The sequence below is a fragment of the Strix aluco genome, chromosome 18, assembly GCF_031877795.1.
Source record: "Strix aluco isolate bStrAlu1 chromosome 18, bStrAlu1.hap1, whole genome shotgun sequence".
Classification (NCBI taxonomy): Eukaryota; Metazoa; Chordata; class Aves; order Strigiformes; family Strigidae; genus Strix; species Strix aluco.
Genome location: NC_133948.1, coordinates 11,624,014 through 11,639,730, shown reverse-complemented (window position 1 = coordinate 11,639,730; position 15,717 = coordinate 11,624,014). Strand labels below are relative to the sequence as shown.

The window sequence follows — 15,717 nt, the reverse complement described above, 5'->3', positions numbered from 1 at the left end:
GCCACACAGGAATAGAGAAACTTTAAAGTTCTGCCATGTTAATTGACATCATCCAAACCCAAACGTCATAAGCCCTGCACATGATCAGTAATTCTGACAGCAGCTTCTTCACAGAATTGTGCCCCAGTGGCAAATACAGATTTTCTTCTCTCCACAGTGCTGGGACCAGGTCATCCCTGGCATAAGCGAGCACAGTTTCCTTCAGCTTCGGTCATAACCGTGTTATTTTGTATGAGAGTTGAGATTGGTTCCTAATCTTCCAGTAAAATGTGTCCTAGGAAATTGCTCGCTGTTTCTTAGCCTCTGTTAGCTTAAGAAATTTGTGCAGGGAATGTTCTCCTGAGAGTGGCTTTTTCTCTTCCATCGTCTCTTGCGCAAAGCTCCATAGAGAATGGGGAACACAATGGTTATGAGAGCAGGAGAGGAAAAGAGCACTGTCTGTGGGAAAGTTAACCGCTCTGCCTGTTGAACGTCTTGGGCAGAAGTGTCAGGGAAGTTGCAGAAATAGAGGTAAGTGCAAGCTCTTCTGGTAACAAACTTCTCTTCAGTGGAGCCTTTTAGAACACTCCACCTGTTGGCTCGCTACTGACCATGCACTTGCAAGCATGTTCGAGCTGCTGCGGTGTTTACAGCACAGCGTGTGCAGCTCTGCAGCACAAAACCAGCTCTGCAATCCAGACAAGCTTGGAAGCTACCCAGGGATTTCCCAAGCTGGATCTTATCTTCTCTGGCATGAATATGGCTGCAATTCCTAAGTCAGCAAGCGGGATCAGTGCTAAGACTCAGTGATAATTAATGGCTTGTTACTGCACTCTGAGGCCTGCTCCGTCTTCTTTTGGACCAATTACATATTCTTTCTGCTGGAAAAACTACCGTTTTCTGTCATGTAGTGCTGCAGTCACTGCCTTCCAAAGAGATTGTGCTCTGGATCTCTCTTCTGTATTTTCAGCACTCTACTGCCCTTCTAACGATGTTCACTAATGCAGATATGGGTTAGTATCTGGGTCTGATCTAGTGTGTCCATAATGCAAAAGCCAACAAGTCGCTTTCTGGGGTCACGTTTGTGCTGTTGGGCTGAATCATTCCTGTCTGATTCATATTTTGTGGCAAATAACCAGCAGCTCCAGTTACATCAATGAGCTAAAATATTAATAGATACTAATCTGGCAGTTCAGAAGGGAAAAATAGATGGCAGTAATAAGGATGTGTCATTCTCACAGGCTTCCACATCCTTCACAAGTGAACTTGTTCAGCATAGATGGAACGGGGTGCATGGGAGCACCTGTGCTGGTTAAGCAAGGTTGACAGGTCAGAGATGTCTTTCTGGGCCGGCTCAGCATTCCCTGTGATTCTTTGGCATGAAGGAACATGACCTGATCATTAGATACTGAGACTGGCCATCCCAAACTGTCTTCTTCCCCAGCATTTATTTTATTTTGTTTTGCTTCCTGCAGGCCAGCCAGCTGGGAGTGTACCGGGCCTTTGTGGATAACTATGAAGTTGCTATGGAGACAGCAGAGAAATGCTGCCAAGCCAATGCTCAGTTTGCTGAAATCTCTGAGGTAATGTCATGGTATTCAGACACACGAGCCGTCTGGATCTGACTAATACCCTACGATGTCACTCCTGTCTATCCTCCAAGTATCTTTGCAGCCCTGACTTCTGGAGGAGTTGGGAGCTCCTGTAGACTTGCTGCTTCAGTTCATATTCTTACAGCAATTTATACTTTGGGCTAATAGAGGTTATCACACACATAGCCTTTATGTGCTGTCCTCATCTGGGGAATCTTGTAAAAACTGGCATTGCTTTGAACTTCTCAGCTCTATGCCACCTTCATGCATTTCTAGAAGGGAGAGCTGTGTTTGAGTTCCTCAGATATTTCTCCTCCTAATGATGATGCTGACTGTGATGTAAAAAGCCATCCTTAATGGCTTGCATTATGGCTGTCAGTGGAATTGCAGGCTTCACTGTCATGGAGTGGAGGAGAGAGTAGCTCTCTATTTAAAAAGGCAGGTGTGTCAACCATAATCTATAATATTATTCACTGGGCTGCTCTGATTTCCTCTCTTTAAGAGGAGTACCTTGTGTCAAAGCATTTTTAATACTTTTTCAGGCTTCCCAGGCCACCAGTTTTGCCTGCAGTGCATGGTCTCATTGACTCTTTGTATTGTGGTGATTATATCTTGAAGAACTCAGTTGCCAAGAAAACATGAACTTCATATGTTGTGTCCTTAAAAATAAGCAGATAAATAATCAGAGCTGAATAATACTATGAGTTTATTGCTCTGAAAAAACTCATGAGTACATTCAATATTACATGTCCCTTTAGATTTTTATGATAAAGAGGTAAAATAAAACACGTTCCCTCTGTGAAATGAGGGAAGCACTCATCAGAGTGCAAATGTCTTCTTTCCTTTCCTGAGGATTTCCATTAGGTTCTGGTCCTTTGCCTGACCACTTCTGTGCTCTAGTCGTGTCAACTCATTAGTAAAGTAGCTTTCCCTGTGCTTACTTTTCTTTCAGTACTAAAATACATTCTGTGGACTTTCCCATTTATTAATAATAATATGTAAGATAGTATTATGGTAGTCCCTAGAAGACAGAATAGAGATTAAGGCCCCAGGGTCCTGGGCTCTTTGCAAATGTGATCCCTCTGTTTTGCTGTTTTCTGAAGGATAGTTCTGAAATCATGCTAATATCTACTCTATTTGGAATGATGGTGATGATACTTTTGGATTTGTGTCCTGGGGAGGATTTCGGAGCTCAGCACATTAACACATGTGGCTTCGCAGTCCGTGTGCAAATATAAGTCACAGGCACTGTTCCTCTTCTGCCGTGAGAGCTGACTTGGACGAGGTCACTCAGCTCTGAGTACAGGTATAAGGAATTATAACCTGCGGGTACTGAATCCCAGTCCTGTACTTAATTTATTGGAGGTGTATATGTGCTGTGACAATGACTGCATCCCTACAGACATGTCTTTCTCCTGCAGGTGATTTAAAATTTCCACCATCCCTGTCGCTATAGGTGGTTCCCTGCTTTGCTGCATCTTTATTGACATGTACTCCTAAGAAAATTGCTTAGTATTTGAGATCTGTGGGTGCCTGTGACATGGTGGATTTACCAAGGAGGAAAGCACATTTTTCCATCACTGACTTGGACTGTGATAGGGCTGTCCTCCATTCACACTTAGGCCCTCCCTTGGAGGAGCAGGTAGTCTCTTGCATTCCCATGTGATGTTTCAAGGTGATTGACCGTCTGCTACGTGGGTTTTCTTTTTCTTTTAGAATCTAAAGGCTAGAAGCACAAAGGAATCTAAAGATCAGACGACGAAAAATTCCTTGGAAAGTGAGTGATCCATGCAGAGGAGACTGTGGTTTGTCAGGACTGTGTGGAGGTTGTTGCCAAACCTCCACCCTCCCTTTTTCTTTTTAAATGCTGGAAAGTTATGGAGTCTCTGCTGGCTCTACCTGGGAAATCAGTTCCCTTTTGCTAAGTAGCAGAGCTTGTGCATAGTAAGCTGCATGCATGTGTGGGGAAGACCCTGCCCAGCTTTAAAACCTCATCAGTCCCTTTGGGCAAAACCAGACCAGCCAAAGGACTGCTGTGATTTTAAGAGAACATCTGCTACCCAGTGATAGCACAAACACAATCCTAGCTAGCAGTTATTGTTACATGATTTTTGCCCTATGGTAGCATCTAGAGAACCTGGTTAAGATCAGGTTCCATGGTGCTTGTCTCTATGCACATAAGTAGAAGACGACCCATGTTGTAAGAAGCTTCCATACTCGCTAATATAAAAGCCAATCCCCTTCCTGTTTTGGTCTGTTGTAAGGATTTGGAAGCAAACTACGTATCATGCTGAACTCCAGAAGGAGGGATGCACTGCCAACCTTTCAGGGACCTACTTGGCAACTGTAAGCGTACAAGGCCCAATTCTGACCTGTGGGACCAGGCAGGTTGCCAGGGAATTGTCAGAGGTGTGCCATGCTGTGTGCAGTTGTTCTGTACTACCTTGTGTGCTTCTCATCCACTTGTGTGCGGGGCGTGCTCACGAGTGGGCATCTGTTTGCTGAGGAGCGTGTTTATTTTCTCTGTGTGTTCATGTATGTTTTATTGGCTGTACAGCACATTAACCTTAGAGAAGGGAATTTTCCAGTAGCTCATTGGTTAATAAACCTGTGCCTGTGCATTCAGTTCAGTTGGACAAGTTGCTTTGTAGGGGCTCTGTTTAGGTACCTCTTCTTTATGTTCCTGTTACTTTTTTTTCCACAGCTCTATTATACAAGCCAGTGGATCGAGTGACTCGCAGCACACTTGTCCTGCATGTAAGTATCTGAAGGGTGGTTTTCAAACTTTAGGTCCCTTTCCTATTTTCTTCACCCTTCAAATTTTCCATGGAGCTGCAGGACTGCAAAAATAAACCTGTCATGCAGCATAAGAGCCTCTTCCCTTTACACTAAGGGGAGGGAGTCCATAGGTAGGACCCTGCTGCCTCTTCAGTAGTATTACCAAGAAGTGCTAGGTATTATCCTCTTCCTCTAGAGATAAAGCCTTGCTGTAACCTCTAAGAAGAAGATGGAGCTTCTTGTCCTACAGCTCTAGTTAGGGGCCCTCAGACCCTCCTGCTTTCCAGCACTGCTCATGGTTCTGTTCTTTGTGTTCCTGCTGTCAGGATTTGCTTAAGCACACTCCAGTGAGCCACCCTGATCATCCACTCCTGCAGGATGCTCTGCGGATCTCGCAGAACTTCCTCTCCAGCATCAATGAAGAGATCACTCCTCGTCGGCAGTCCATGACTGTAAAGAAGGGGGAGGTGAGTCTTCCTGCTTTCGTTATGTTCTCAGTTTCTAAATACTGGTTGTGCCTTTTCTGTAGAGCAGACTAGGAAGTTATGCTATTAATTCGTTTGTTGCTAAGATACAGTTAATGCAGTGTCCTTGTTCTCTAAAGGATGCGGTACAGCTCCTCTCTGTTTTCTGTTCAGAAAACAGTTTGGAAACCCAGAGGAAAAGTATGACTAGAGTTTTGTCCTTAGCACTGTTATAATCATACATAATTTCTATGATGCGTATTGCTATGCACTAAATGGTTTTGTGTTTTACGTGCAAACTGAAACCAGACAGAAAGCCTGGGAGGAGAAAAAGGTGAGGAAACATCAGAAATCATAAAATATCAGGAAAAGCTGTTTTCCAGAATCTTCATTCTCGCCATAAAACTCAGTTTTTGGATTCTCATTTCTAAAGAAGAATGTTGTAAATGGGACTAGGAAGCAAAACAGATGGAATGAGTTGGGAAAGCTAAGGGAGGTGATTGACTCCTAAGGGTGTAATATAATTCTTCTTAGCTCTGCTAGGAGCTGGACTACACCTAGAAAGTTCCAAGATGTGCAGTTCCTTTGCCTGCATGGAATGTTGTGCAAGGAGGGCATAGAGGTACACAACAGTAAAGGTCCTGCATGGCAAAATGGTTTTAATTCATCTGCCTCATTATTTCATTAGAAAACAGTTCATTCCTTCCTGATGAGGAAAGGCCAGGACTGACAGAAGTATTGAGAGAGAGAAGGATGTAGGAGATTGGACAAAAGAGAGGTGCCACTCAGATAGTATATGTGTAAGAGGAATTGTGGCAGCATGCCAGAGACACTGGCTGATCAAAAGTGACCCAAATTACCCTGTGCAAAAACATCTCTTACAAAGCCCAGGAGATTGTTAAGATACCATGAACCTTCATGATGTATTCCCAAATCCTGTCAGTTAAACATGCTTGCTTTTAGCTGTTAAACTGATTTTTCAGCTGATGGAGATTTGCTAGAAGCCACAGTACTGGGAATTTGGTGCACTTTGTCCTGCAAGTCTTGCTCATTGTCTCATTTTGTCAACCGGGGAAGTCTGCAGCTGAGAAAAGAAGAGGAGGGGCTGAGCAATTGGAGGCTGAGGTAGAAGCTCAGACATCAGTCACCAGGGCCTCAGCGGTAGTAGATGGCCTCATTAAAGCAGATGCTGATCGAGTCATAGCAGAAATCTCAGGCTAGAATGCCCCCTCGCAGGGGAGGGAGCATTTTGTGTTCTGTTCTCCAGCTGTCTGTCAGCATCTCAGTGAGGGATACAGGCTTTGAAAAGTGTCATGCAGAATCCTAATGAGGTGCGAGAGTCCAGGCAGAGGGGCAGGCTCAGGAGGATGATCCTGATGATCTCTTTTTGGAGTGGGGTATTTGTCAGAACTTAGAAAACAGGAAGCAGGGGCTTGCCAGGATTGGGGTCAGCAGGCCTGTTGACATTCTCACTGGTCCTGCAGTGACTCCGTGTATGATGTGGGGAGGGAAAGAAGGGGACATACCCAAAGAGGAGGCTGTGAGTGTGCTAGAGGGGACTGGGAACCCTCTGTGCTCTCGCTCACTGTATACAGCTTGCACTGGGCCCAGGGAAGAAAAGGACTTGCTTCTGATGCTTCCTAGAGTTTGCCTTCCACTCTGGGAATCTGATGGTGGATACTTTCTTTAGTCATTTGGCACCAATATCCCACTTTTTTTCAAAGCGGTAATACCCCAGTTGACACCACTCTGTGTCTAGAGAGTAGGTACGTTCACTCTCTGTGTAGTAATCCAGAGACACAAGTCTGCTCCCAGCTACTCCGTGTGGGTTAGTGATGGCTGCTCCTTCCTACAAGCTGCTCAGCTTGGGGTCATAGCTGGGTTTTGTTTATGCCTGTAAATCTTTCCTTTTCTACTTATCCTTTCCTCCCACTCGCCTTGCTTGTGCTTCCCCTAGGGTGACAGGACAGTGTGCAGTTTGCATCTCATAATTGACTGCTCTCAATGCATAATGCATTTTTTATTTTAATGAATCACCAGCTTGCTTTGATGGCTTTTTTCATTATTTGTCTTCCTCCCATTGAAATTTCCTTGGTGGAAAGGAAGGAGGGAAAACAGCCCTTTCCCCTCATGTATTGCTTAGGTGCTGATCTTAGTTATCTTTTTTTCCCAGTCCTTGCCTGCTATGTGGAATATTTTTCCCCTTTGAATGTGTTGTGGGGAGGAGTCAAATCTCCTTTGCCAGCCTCTTGCTCCAGCTCTCTTTTTTCAGGATTGCTTTGAACTGGGGAAAGCAGCCAGTTGTTAATCTCCCTAGTGACAGGCTGCTAAGGAGAGGAGTGCAGGTCAGGAGAGAGTACAGGCTCATCAGCACAGTGTTCCTCCCTTTTGCAAAAGGTGATTCCCTGCTCCAGGAGCATCAGCTCAGTCTGACCTGGCTGCTGTCTTCCTGTGTGATGTCAGGTGTCCTGCCTGCACACCAGCCCTCTGGTTCTGCTTGGCTCAGTAGGCTTTTTTCTAATTCTAGACTTAGGCATATAAACTGAAAGTTTTCTGTGATGCGTGGACCTGGTTTAATTTGCTGGGCTGAATGAGTATTTCAGGTAGTGCAAGGAGATGGGAACAAAGGAACCAGAGGGACAGAAAGGGCTACAGCAGGGAAGGCAGTATTGGTGGGTTAAGCCCATGAACACGTCGTTTGGTCCTTGCTGCCTGCCAGGCTGACTGTAGCTAGTCTTCTCTGCTTTGTGGTTTGCTGAGGGCTGCGGTATGGAGGAGCCAGGAGAGCACCAGCCCCAGCATGGCAACAGGGGAGCCAGGAGGGCTTATCTGGGCTTTTGGGTCTGTTTTCATTCAGCCTGATCTGATACATTCTCTTGCTCCCTCCTTTTCTTCCCATCTTTCTACTTTTGTGGTTTTACTTTTTTACTTCTGATGGATTGTCTGCAGGTATCTACTTTGCCAACCCTCTAAATAACCAAACAAATGCATGGAGGGAAAGGGGTCTGAGTAGCACTGTACCTTCTGACTCAGAATGTGAGTGACAGAGAATCTTCCACCCCTTGGGACCATGGAGCAGGCATCTTATTTGCACACTGCTGATCCTTCTTCACCACTATGCTCTTGGCTTAAAGAGGAAACCTGTTTAAGCTTCTGCTTCCCCAAGGGACCATTCCCAGTAGGAAAACAAAGGCTTTGAGGTGAAGGATATGCCAGTATTATGTGTCAGAAGGAAGGGAGTAGTAACTTTTCTAGTCTTATTAACAGAGTAGCTATATGGACTGCATGGGTTTGGTTTTTTTCAATTAAGCCTGGATGCAAATGACTGTAGAGCTTGTGTCATCTTTCCCTGCCAGAAGTAAAGGCTTGTGTTTTTTAGCCAATTCAGCCTATTCTTGTAAAGCAGGAATTAATGAAACTGCAAAAAATTACAGAGTTCGTTTGGAAGATGGTGGTTCCTTTCTTGACTGCTGCTCATCTAATGCTCATTGCAGAATGTTGTTTCAGGACAGTTCAGACCAACTGGAGTGGTAGTGGCTGCCATTCTGCCTTGCCCCTGGCCATGCAGTCCCACCCTCTCTGAAGTGTTCACACTGGTATTTGTGTGATCCCACAGTGGCATAGAGGAATGGAGCTGCCTAAAAATGAAGCCTTTTTGAGTTTTGGGTCACTCTGCTGGCTGGGTGTTGTAGTGTCTGGTCCCATCAGCACCAGTCCAGACACAAGAGGGCTGACGGGCTCCCTTCTGGGATCAAGCCCACTAGATCACATGTTGGATCAGCTTATGCTACTGTGCACCTTTTTCCTTGCCCCGGAGAGAAGAAGCTGCTTGGCAAGCTGCTCTACAGTGTTTCTAAATGTGGTTTTAAACTTGCAGTCAAGGGACTGGATATCATTGCCTTAGGCTCCCGTTTAACTTGGTAGAGACCAAGTGTGCTAGGGCAGGGAAAGGACAAAGGATATTTGCAAGGGAGCAGAAGTGCAGACTAAAGCCTTTGAAAAACTGGGAGCTAAGCTTAGACACAGGGAGCCATGCACAGCTTGAGGCCTGGTGCCTACTGCTTCTGGAGGCCTTGGGCAGATGTTGGCAATAGAGCACTCAAAAATGATCTTGCATGCTTCACACTCTGTCTTACAGCTGGAGTCAGAGAGCTCCTGGTGACAAAAGCTTTGGAAAGAAAAAAGAAAGGCTATTAAAATGCTCAAAGAACAGCCAGTTTAGCTCCCTAGGCAGAGCATCCCTTTATTCTGCAATGCTGGTCTTGCAACACAAGCACACACACACAAGGAATAATTTTCTTCCTACGCTCTGCAGAAAGCCAAACCACCTCTTCCTCACTGACATATGCCAATACCCATCTCCCGCTTTTACCCTCCTCCTCCTGCATCACACATGTTCCAGTCCTTCCTGGGGCTCTCACCCACGCACGCTGCAGGCCTCTGCTGTCACCACATCGGATGAGCTCTTTCCTCGGCACACAAGTGAGGAGTCGTCCTTTTGTACAGATGTGGTTCTGCATAAGTAGGTTTTTAAAATCCACTTTTTGTAATGTGTCTCAGACAAGCTGGCCACGCTTCCTGGTGTTAAACAGTACGTGACAGCAGCAGAATTTATCATATGCAAGCAGCACAAAAACACTGTAGGATGAATAGATGAGCATACAGGTAGTCGTGAGGTTGGTAGCAGAGGAGGGGGAGATGCAGAGGAGGTAAGAGGAGGACAGCAATAGACAATCCAAAGAGGATATCCAAGCACTGAAAGATGTACAGGGAGAGCTCTTTTGTCCAGAGCACTGACGTGGGTGGGAGAAGCAGATGAAAACATGCAAAGGAAAGCAGGACCTAGAAAGGAGATGTGGGACTTACACTGCACTGGTACAGGAGCTTTGCAAGAGCCACTGAAAGTAACAGTCAGTCCAGGCCCTGTTTGAGAGATTAAAGATAATCCTAATTCACTCTATTATGATACAAAATAGGAAGTTTTCCCCCAGGCCTCCTGGAACATCTTTCTATAGCTGAGCTGGGCTCCTGTGCTGGACACCTGACAGTCTTGGGACTGTCTGTGAAAGCGAGGGGGTCACTCTGCCACTGTACTGCCACTCGGATCTTAAGATTATGTTTTCTTGGATGTTTATTTGGTGTTTCTATAGTCTATATCTAATTTCAGGGTGCTTTAGCACTTTTGGTAACCTTAGCAAACAGCGTAGCTTTGGAAACAAGGTAGAGAGATTGTTTCCCACACATAGGCTATTGTATGTCATGTACAGCAGGGTCACCCAGCCAAAGGACCTCATGTTGGAGGCCACCAAAGGAATTGCTGTTGCTGGGCCTGGGTGGGAGGAGTTGACCAAAGTGGGCTTTGGTTCCCAAAGGCCTGCAGAGCTGAGGTGGCACAGGCATCTGACCGGCCTGTCCTGTCTGAGGGGGCTGCTGCTTCCCCCAGGGTGGGGTGGGATGGACTGACTCACGTCGGCAGGTCCAGGAAGGTGCCCTGTGCTCCCTCACTGAGGGGTTTGGCAGGGATCTGGTAAGCCAGTTGGGAAATCCTTTTATTGTTTCCCTCTGACCTGCTGAACCCTCCCGGCAAGATGAATCATTTGCAACAAAGGATGTGACCCTTTGCTGAAAGTGCTCCTCCTCTGCTCCGCTGGTGCTGAGCAGCCTGGGGCATGCCTCTTGTGCCCAGCCCTAACAAAAGACCTGTTTTCCAAGAGAAGCTGGTAGTTAGATCTAGTATCAAGCTGCACACCCCTGTTAGGAGAGACTTGACCCACAAATGTTTTCTCCTGTCCTCTCCTCCCCAGATACCTGTTTGCTTTTGTGGCAGTTTACCCCTGCTGCTTGCTAGCTCATGAGTGAGGAGGTATGAAGAACAAAAGGTTGGAAAGCTCAGTGTTTTCCTCTGAGTGGCTGACTGGCATTCATTCATCCCTTTCACCTCTTTACTTCTGTTCCAGTCAAGCTTAGGAAGTACAGCCTTGTCTTCTTCCCACCCAGCTCTCTTTCTGGGAGATCGTGCTGCCAAAGACTTTTTGCTGCCTCATGGTAGCACTGTGTCTCATGTCAGTCAGGGTATTTTGTACCCAGGAGTGCTAGCTAAAATAAACTCAGTGCAAACGAGTGATACCTCAGTCCCAGATGGGAAGGATGAAGGCTGTTGAATCACACCCCTGTTTTGGCATTGTATAGCTGAGTTTTCTGCTTGGGTTTTGGGGAGATGTGGGACAGAGAGCATGGCTGCTTGGAGGTAACAGCCAAGGACTGTGCAGCAGCAAGTTAGGTGCAACTTCAGAAGGCAGGAGAAGGTGTGGCGTGGTTGGACGAGGCAGGCCATGTGGGGAGGTCTGTAGCCTTGCTGCAGGGAATATTGATGGGCTCTTCTTTTCTTACTTTGTGGAGGCCTGACACAAAGGCGTCACTGGTGCCTCTGTATGGGCTTCCCCTGCACTTGAAGACATGCTGGTCTTCAAAATGCTCTGGTCTATATGATGATGCTGGAATAGTGCCAAAACCAGGGGACTGATCTAGGGCTGAGCAGTAGTCCTTCACAGTCCTCCAGCAGCAATCATGGGCCTGTGCCCTCCGTTTCCTGTGCAGAAACACATTGCTGGCCATGTTGTATCTGCCACCAGAGACATGTTCCCAGGATGGGCTGCTGAGTCTATGCTATGGGTTAGCCTGGGGTATTTTTCAGCTAGGAACTCTTGGTGGGGTGCTGGGCTGGGGTCTTGGCTGATCTCGCACACTGCCAGTGCCTGGCAGAGGGGGACAGAAGGTCAGGTCAGGACCGTGCCGTGTCCCTGCCAGGTAGGGAAGAAACAGTGCCACATCCTGCTGGGTAGCAGAGATGAGTGAGCTGTGAGAACATCTTTACACCTACGAACAATGAGCAGAGGTTGAGCTGGGAACAAGCAGCTATTCTCATTGCCCCAGAGGAGCTGAGCTGATTTGCAGTGTAATTAATATGCATCAGATCTAGAAACCTGAGATCAGGGTTTTGGCTTGCTCAGAAAATATCTTTCCCTGCTTCATTATTGCTCCCTAATGAAATTCTTTGCAGCTGTGGAGAGTGTTTTTGCTACTCACAGCATACCTCCTCCTTTTTATTTACTTTTAAACCTCAGTGTTTCTAGTTTTGTACCTGGGGTTTGTTCACCAGGCAGGAGGAGGAGGCACGCAGAAGTGCGCATCAGCAGCAGAGATGTTAATGCAGGCAGGCGTTCTCTCCAAAACCACTGAGGAGAAGCCAGGAGGATCACGCCCACCTAAAAATAAACATTAACATATGTACAGGCCTTTCTGAGCCCAATCACTGCTGGATACCAGATCTCCACAGACTCCTGCCCAGAGATGGTGCAACAGTCTGCTAGGGAGCAGCCTTGCTTCCTGGCACTATGGGAAAGGTGCAGCTTTTGCTACTGCTCACAGATTTCCAGGACCTTTGTGTAATGGAAGGCACCACCAAGATGAGATGCTGACACTGTGTGTGCTTTAACAGCTAGTGGTGGTGCTAGTGCAGCTGCACGCAGGAAAATGCAGGCTCTTAGTCCGTATCAGGAAGTTTAGGGTGCTGTAGGACAGAGTGCGGAAACAAGAATTATGACTGCAAGGGCATTTCTCTGCCCTGTGTTCCTTGCCATGATGCCTGCTGGGCTCAGGACTGATGTGGTTTGTTTTCATTTTGAAGAGCCAAGATGGAAAAGATGGTAGGCGGAAGGAGAGGCAGCGTGGGGGTTTGCACTCCCACACCCTCTGCAGTAAATGTGTTCAGGGCTTGTTAAGTCACGCAGCAAACAAAACCCATGGGGCCTAACCTGAGAAACTGAGGCATTATTTCTAGTTTGGATGTGCTGACCTCGCTCAGGTTAACTGCTTTGCTGTTGCATACTGCTGCATAGCTGAGCACAGCTGCCTCCTGGAAATGGACCGTTTTCATGTGTGCATTTCCCAGCGTGGGGATCACAGAGATGCTGCAGGGCGGGAGGGTGTTGTGCTGACAGGTCCTGAGCATGGGCCTGGAGAAAGCTGACTGTGAGGGAGCGGGGGGAGGCGTTGGTTAGTGCGTGACAGTGCTGGCAGATCTCTCCTATCCCCAGCCACATGCTGTCTAGGGATATATGGTGTGTGTAGCGTGTGGCTCATTGGTGTCAGGGAAGCATCGCCTTAGCTGGAGTAGGAAGGAAATAGTACAGGTCAGGGAAAAGTACCTTAGCATACCTTAGCATGTGTGGAGAAGCTGATGGTTCCTGCTTGTACTGGCTGTGAAAGAAGGCAACACTGGCAGTTGATACATATTGGTGGGAATAAAATTCTCCCAAAGTTGGATATCCCTGACTTCTGTTTGCAAATCAGTGGGAGATGTCTATTCCGGATGTGCACTCAGAGTGCCATTGATCCTGACATCAGAGCAGAAGGCCTGAGTGTAGAACAGGGCTTGAAACTCCTGACTTGGTCACTGGTAGCAGCACACAGCCATCTGTCTCTGTGCCAGTGCTCCAGCCTTTTTGTCTTTCAACTGTGAAGTCCCCATAAGGGAATTAGGAAAGCAATGCTTCTGCCTACCAACATGCTCCTCTTATTTAGGAGGTTGTAAAGCTCCCTGGAACTAGAAACAGGAATAAAGGCATCAGGGTTGTGCAGCTTCTTCGCATCTTCTAGGTTTGGGGAATATTAATATTTATATTTATATATAAAAGAGATTTAAACTGGCATAGAGTGGGGGCATATCCAGATGGTTCTATTTAAACACAGGCTGATAAGGGACTACTGAGAAGTTTGCTAGATACATATTTTGTTCAGGAATTATCCCATAACAGCACTTGTAATAAAGAAGCAGCAATGGCATTTGGCTGTTGATGTTGACAAACTGCTGTTGTGAATGGGGAGTGGAAGTGTTCCTGGAGGTGTTCGCTCGCTCTTCCCGGTGCGGCAGCTTAAGCGGAATTCAGTGTCTGAAGAGTGGTGTTTGCTGCTCTCTGCTGGTTTGTGAGGGGATGATGTGCTGTCAGTGATTCTGGCCCTTGAGTACACAGAAGCTGGGCAATGACAATAAAATCACACTTGGGCTCAGAAACGGGTGATGGAGAGAAGCCTGAAGTCTGACTCAGAACCAGGTAATAAAGGAGATGCATGGCCGTTTCTGCCCCTGGGAGAGAGAGCAGCAGCAGGGAGCAGAGCATACAGCAAGGAACATTTAATAGCCTTTTTCTGAATTAGACTGATTTACAGAATTGGCTCTGGTAGGAGTCGTGTCTAAGGAATGTGTTGCCCAAGAGCTAAATCTGGGGATCATATTGCACTAAACCATTTTTTCTGTTTTTTTCACCAGCATCGGCAGCTGCTGAAGGACAGTTTCATGGTGGAGCTGGTTGAGGGGGCTCGCAAGCTACGTCATGTCTTTCTTTTTACTGATCTGTTCCTGTGTGCCAAGCTCAAGAAGCAGATTGGAGGGTGAGGTTTTCCTTCTGGACTATGTGCTTTGCACCTCAGCTTCAGCAGAATCCTGGGTTCAGCCAGCATTTTTAGTTGAATATGAATAGCCCAGAGCTGGGTAACCATAATCCACAAGATGTAGTTAGACAAGGAATGATCAGCAAGGTAGTATGTGAAACCTTGGCCAAGTCCTGATCCCTTAGGAAAGGTTAATTTCTCCCACTTCTGCCCCGAGCCTTCCTAGGAAAATAGGATGTGCTGTAGCTGCTGGTATTCTGGACAAATGCCGTTCACTTTTCCACTTCCCCTTTCTTTTAATATGTGACATTATTCACTTTCTTTTGTTACTATGGTTATTAATTTTGGCTCTGCAGCTACAGCCAGTTAACAGTTTTGCAGAAAAATGGCAAAGATACAATAAACAGACTATGTATCAACCCCAGAGTGCAGCTATACAAACAGTTTTGTTGACTTTTTCACAAATGAGTGAGGAGAAACCTTTACCAACATACCTGCCTCAGAGAGGGCTTCTCTTCATTTGGTAGATGTTCTTCTTGGGAAGACCCCTCTCATGTTCTTGCCCTCCTCAAGCAAAAAGTTGTCTGTGCCCCTTTTGAAGCACATGCTTGTGAGGAATGAACCTTCAAAAGAGGGAGTCATTCCCAGAGTGGATGTTCCTGACAGTAGAGGTGGAGATGGAATAAACCCCATGAAACATTAAAAAAATGAACTGATTATCCTGGTGAAATCACTGGAGAATGGCAGTTACGAGCTGTAGTTTCTCTCTGCTGGTTGGATTATACAAGGTTTATACATATTGGCTCAGGTCTGCCCCACTTGTTCCTCCTAGCTCAGGCAGGAGAGACCTGGGTTTAGATCACAAGTAGCCGGGTCAGAGGCATGACATGGCTTTTGAACTTTGCCTCTACAGGGGCTTCAGAGAGAGAGCACACAGGACTGAAACAGTTTGTGAAAGATTGTTGTGGTTTCTTAGGATGAAAAGAACTAGATAACAAAACAAGTTGCCTTGTCACATGCTGTACTGGCTGTGGGACCTTCTAGGCTTTCTTGCTGGAAAGCAGCCCTTTGCCAGACTTTTTCCATATGGGAATCACAGTGAAGTTGTGCCCAATTCTGTATCTTATGCACTATAGCGGGGAAGGACTTGTGGGAAAGGGGAGTGGGTGTTGCCAAACACCAGTAATAGTAAAAGGTTTGGACCTTCTGTCTTTCAGAAAAAGCCAGCAATATGACTGCAAATGGTACATCCCACTCACTGACCTTAGTTTCCAAATGGTGGATGAGTCTGAGGCAGTGCCCAATATCCCACTGGTACCTGATGAGGAACTGGATGCCATGAAGATCAAGATATCCCAGATCAAGAATGACATCCAGCGTGAAAAGGTAAAAGGGCTTGAGCACTGCATGCCAAGTACAGGCTCGGTGTCTCTGCTGAGATGAGGTGCTGACAG

At 46.5% G+C, this 15,717-nt stretch overlaps 1 protein-coding gene across 1 annotated transcript in view; it reads left to right on the top strand.

Moving 5' to 3' along the window:
- Positions 1-15,717, top strand: part of BCR (BCR activator of RhoGEF and GTPase) — a 102,631-nt gene that overhangs the window by 60,378 nt on the left and 26,536 nt on the right. The window contains exons 5-10 of the mRNA XM_074844111.1: positions 1,455-1,562; positions 3,288-3,348; positions 4,276-4,328; positions 4,676-4,816; positions 14,142-14,263; positions 15,481-15,649. Coding sequence (XP_074700212.1) covers positions 1,455-1,562; positions 3,288-3,348; positions 4,276-4,328; positions 4,676-4,816; positions 14,142-14,263; positions 15,481-15,649 — 654 coding nt within the window. The remainder of the gene's footprint in view (positions 1-1,454; positions 1,563-3,287; positions 3,349-4,275; positions 4,329-4,675; positions 4,817-14,141; positions 14,264-15,480; positions 15,650-15,717) is intronic.